Source organism: Monodon monoceros, unplaced genomic scaffold (assembly GCF_005190385.1).
Source record: "Monodon monoceros isolate NGI ecotype Baffin Bay Population unplaced genomic scaffold, NGI_Narwhal_1 Super_Scaffold_14, whole genome shotgun sequence".
Classification (NCBI taxonomy): Eukaryota; Metazoa; Chordata; class Mammalia; order Artiodactyla; family Monodontidae; genus Monodon; species Monodon monoceros.
In genome coordinates this window covers 51,767,915-51,772,902 of record NW_021703770.1, presented here as the reverse complement: position 1 = coordinate 51,772,902, position 4,988 = coordinate 51,767,915, and the positions used below count along the sequence as shown (strand labels likewise).

Sequence of the window (4,988 nt, the reverse complement as noted above, 5' to 3'; positions counted from 1 at the left end):
TCTTGGTATTAACATACTGGATTTGGCGAAATAAGAAAAAAAGGACTTTGGTTGTCTTATCAGCTGGCAAACTGAACGAAAATTCCCTAATACTATGAGTAAGATGGTGAATAACACTAATAGGAAAATGTTCGAAGTTTTAGGCTCTATGCAGAGTTATCAGATTAGTATTTCAAACCAACAGTAGATATATCAGGGTCAAAAGTTTAAAGTCTGGTAAAATAATTATAGCAGCTAACACTTGCTGAGCATGTACTCTGTTCTAAGTACATTGTCAATATGATCTCATTTAATTCCTATGACAATTTGATGGAGTTTACACTCTTATCTCCATTTTCTATGTAAGGAAATGGTACTACAGGATGGTTAAGTAATTTGCCTATAACTAAAGGCCTGGGAAATGCGGGAAGCAGAATTATTTAGAGTGATATTTCTCTTTCTTGATGCCTTCACTTTCTTTGGAGAGAAGTGCAAACTGGAACTAGATACTAAAAATTGCTTTTGAAAACTCAACAGTGGTATAAAAATGAGTATACTATTCATTTGGGCCCTAGTCTGTGCTTCAACACTTTATTTGAATAGGCACACAGGAAATATGCTAGATATTATGGGGAGTATCAAAATGAATATTGTTATCGTATTCTATTGCTTATATTATTATTTTATACTGTTCATACTATTATATTGTACTGTTAATATTCTGTTATATTGTTTCCATATTATATTATGTTTATAATTTGCATGTTCAAGGATTTATAGCAAAATAGGGAGGATACGATAGGAACACAAATAGCTGTAATGCAAGCCAGGTTGGCTAAGAACTATGAGCATAAAAAATTGTGATGAGAATTTAGAGGAAATTTCAGTTCCCGGTAGCTAAGGGGGATTAGTCAAAGCTTCATGGCAAGGGTGGTATTTGAGCCAGGTCTGTGAGAGTGGTCAAAATATAGACAGAGATGACGTGGTCCCCTTAGGTTTCAGGGACAGTGTGAACAAAGGCAGAGTCATGAGTTATCAAGTTATCTGTTGATTGGAGCAAAGACTGCGTGTAAAGAAGTGGGAGGGGAGATAAAACTGGAACGCTAGGGTGAAGTCAGTGAGCAGAGTGTACAAAATGCCTCACTAAGGAATACAGACTTTATTCAAGAGGCAAAAAGTTTTGTAGCAGGGAAAGCACATGATCAAAGTTAGATTTTAGGAAGATTAATCTGCCAGTGCTTGGAGAGTGGACAGAGAGGCCAAAAGCCAGGTAAGAAAGGTTTAGGGAAGCAGCAATCTAGGGCAGAACAAAAGTGGTAGTACTGGGAATAGAGAGGAGACTGATAAAAAGATATTACAGGAAATTGCCTGTAAAAAGAAGAGGGAAGAAAGGAGAAGAGGGGGAAGAGGTGACCCTGTGCTTCAGGGTAAATGGTAACGTCTTTAGTGGGAGACGTGGACGACAGGAGCAAGTACAATTATGAGAGCAGAAATGCTATATTTAGTTTAAGACATTGATTCCAAATATGAATTTACATATTCATTCACTGTGTGAGCATTTACCAAATGCCTATTATGGAAGGGCAGCCCTTCCATAAATACTTGGGATATATCATAATCACTATAGGAGGACTTTTTTTTTTTATTGTTCTTTCCAGTTCAAGAGACCATAATAAAGTATTATATTCAAATCCAACTCTATAGAACATTTCCAAGCCAACACAGTTGAAAAGTAGTCTCCTTCCTCTGAATTCCTGTACATTTAACTGTCTGTACTATTCATTGGGTGTTTAGCACATATGATTATATGTATGTATATATTTCTCCCCTAATGTCAAGTTTTCAATCTGATCATAAGTGAGTTGAGAGCAGGCATCATTTCAGATATTCTTTGATTCTCCCACAGTACCTCATTCAGAGTAGGAAAATTCAGTAAAGCTTTAACTGTTAGACCGGGGGATTTTTCTTTCTTTTCTCTTCTATGATAAGGATACATCTTTTCTTAGCCTTGTAGAACAGAAGGATCAGTAAAATTTCACATCCAGAACACATGGCCACTGTGAAAGGAGCCACAGAAGCCAAGTCTGCATTGGACCGTGAAAAAGAAAGCTGAATAATAGCAAGGGCTAAGAAACTATTCAGTACCCCACCTTCGATAGCAACAGTTTTACAAACAGGAAGAGGCAGCATAGACATTTTAGCAAAAAAGTACCCAAACGACAAACCCAAAGCAGGAACTAAGACACCCAATAGAAGCACCTCTAGGTTCACTGTTTTTAGAAACATGAATCCCATTCTGAAAGTCAAATAAATCCCTACAAACATTAAAATAAAACTCAGAGGCCTAATGATCCTCTCCAGGAAGTTTGCTTTTTCAGGTAGTCTACGCTTGATGATTATTCCCACTGATATAGGTGTAAGTACGAAAAGGAGCGTTGACATAATTTTAGAAACAGGGATATGCAAAGTACGTGATAACCCTAACATCCTACTGTATATGCACGAATTGGCAGGCATCATTATCAGGGCCAATAACGTTGATGTGCAAGTCATCAAAATGGCCAAAGTGACATCTCCTTCTAGAAGCAGAGCGAACAGATAGCCCCCACCCCCTCCTGGGCAGGTACAGGTCATTACAAATCCAAAAACCTGTGCTTCAGGCAATGCCAAAATCTGCGACAAAAGGAATCCACAAAATGGCATAAGAAAAAACTGTATAACTGCCCCAAGAATTATTGGCAAAGGTCTCTTCCATATTGTTTGAAACACCTGTAATTCAATCTTACAACCAAACGCACATTTATTTAACAGTATCATTGGCAGAAAAAGCATAAGGATATTTCTATCAATAAGGTTTGATGTCTGGAAAAGACTGTCTTGTCTTTGTTTGAGCACTCTGACTTTGACATTCTTTATTTCTTCAATGAGTCTTTCTTGCCTACCTTCAGAATCCCACAATTGAATGGTCAGATTTGTCTCCCCGTCTTCATCTGTCACCAGGTTTATGGTAAAGTTGGTAACATCTGATAAGGTCTTAGTCACATTCACCACTTGGAGCATTTTAGGATCTTCTAGTTGCACAAAGAGGTAGCTGGAGTTTGGCTGTTTATCTCTGTAACTTGACCTTACAATGACAGTTTCTTCAGTCTTTGTGAAAAATAGTATTTCAGTCTTTTCTATGTTCAGAGAACTGAGAAACGATTTCTTTGCCTCCCCAAGAGTCACAGACAACAAAAGCAGGACCATAAAAAGTTTTCTAATCATTTGGAAGGCTTAAATAAATTACATGTGCAAAACCATTTAAATAAACTAAAGAACGTCCTTCATACAGGTGTTCCAGTGATGGTCTGAGGTTGTTAGGTAACAGTTGTTTCTGCTAGATCAAAGTCCAGTAGGAGGGACTCTTGTACTTTTCAAACAAATACAGAGCTATCTAATGAGTGACATAACGGTTTAACCTACAGTTACGAAATGTCAAAGTCATAGCATTTAACAGGTTCAATTTATCACAGCAGAAACCTAATCTTTACTCCTGACTTCATTTCTGCCACTGGAAAAACAGCCTCCTACTTACTTGATTTTAAAACCTTAGTGTCATCTTTTTTTGAGTTCTGTTCCTTCCTCAGGAAAATCTACACTAAAAGCAGACAGGATCCAAAAATTTTAAATAGATGTTGAGGAGGCCTAGAGGTGGGTGTTACTATTTTATTCATTCAGGTCAGAATCAAGTAAAAATTTACTGAATATGTGTTCTAGGGCCCTGAGCTGGGAGCTGAGTATACCACAGTAATCAAGCTAGGTGACTCTTCCCTCCTGGAGCTTAGCCTTGGTGGCTCTTTATCATTACTTAGGAAACTGCAGAGCCCATAAATTGGCCTTGCAGCATCCTCAGGCTAGTTAGGGTTTTCCCACGACTCTAAACAGTGATGGTATCCGTTAGGCAAAAACTGAAACGGTTTGTGGTGTCCTTAGGTAGAAAAAAAATTCCCTGGATGATTACCAGATAGCTTGGCAACCTAGGGAGAGCACATAGCCAGATCCATGGCCAAAGGTACAGCCTGGTTAAGGGACCACTGCTGCTGGACACTTGGACCCTGACACAATGGGGCAATCGAAGCCCACTGACTAATTCTAATCTTTTATTCCTTCCTAGTAACACTAATCCTTACTCACAGCTATGGCAAGGATATTCAATTGACCCAACTTAGGTCATATGCCTGTCTTGGAATAAGGAGTAAGGAAAAGAGTCAGGCTTTTTGAACTTCAACCCACAGATTCACAAATGCTTTCTGTTTCCCAAACAAGAGGAGGGGCTTCTGATGCTAAGCAGAAAAAAAAAAAAAAAGAACAACAAAGAACCCCCACTACAGTTATCTACTACTGAGCCTACAGATCTAGTAGTCTCTGATCATATAATCATTTCAGCAGATCCTTCCTGTAATCATGACACAATCTGTGTCAAATGCAACAATGACAGTTACACATTAAGTATTTTAGATCATAAAATGTTTGCTCCTCAAAAATTGTCAAAGCAATTTTTATTGGATATTTTTACAAGTTTTTGAAATTTTGACTTATGTAGGTTAATCTTTCAAATACAATAGACTTTAGAGTCCATAAATTTTATTTCCATGTACCACATTGAGAAAAACAAAATACACTATACCAATGTTGAAAATAGGGACTGGAACTAATGTTTCTGTGATATTTCAGTTAAGTTCCCAGAGAACTTCCCTGGTTTAAAAAAGACAAAAACAAAACAAACATAAGAAAAGAACTTTATGAAACCAAAGCTATCTTTACAGTTATGTGACCAAATATCTTAATTCACAATTTCTGTCGCCCAGGTCAAAGAGGTGAGGAATGTAAATTTTACTTTCCTCAGATCCTTCCATCTGTAGCCTTTACCCTTCTTCAGGTTCTCCAAGGCTTCTTATCTGAAAACTGCCTGGAATAAAATCTGACAAATCTGGGAAAAATCTAGTAATTTATTATTCATGTGTATTTAC

General features: G+C 37.5%; 1 protein-coding gene across 1 annotated transcript; it reads right to left on the bottom strand.

Annotated features, from left to right (window-relative positions):
- Positions 1 to 1,722: 1,722 nt before the first annotated feature.
- On the bottom strand, positions 1,723 to 4,047 carry SLC10A5 (solute carrier family 10 member 5). The gene has a single exon (XM_029222964.1). It carries the CDS (start codon positions 3,241 to 3,243, stop codon positions 1,927 to 1,929), a length of 1,317 nt encoding a protein of 438 aa, XP_029078797.1. The 5' UTR covers positions 3,244 to 4,047; the 3' UTR covers positions 1,723 to 1,926.
- Positions 4,048 to 4,988: the final 941 nt, after the last annotated feature.

Bases quoted from the DNA above. Each gene is read 5' to 3' on its own strand.
- SLC10A5 (XM_029222964.1), bottom strand. From the start codon at position 3,243: ATGATTAGAAAACTTTTTATGGTCCTGCTTTTGTTGTCTGTGACTCTT.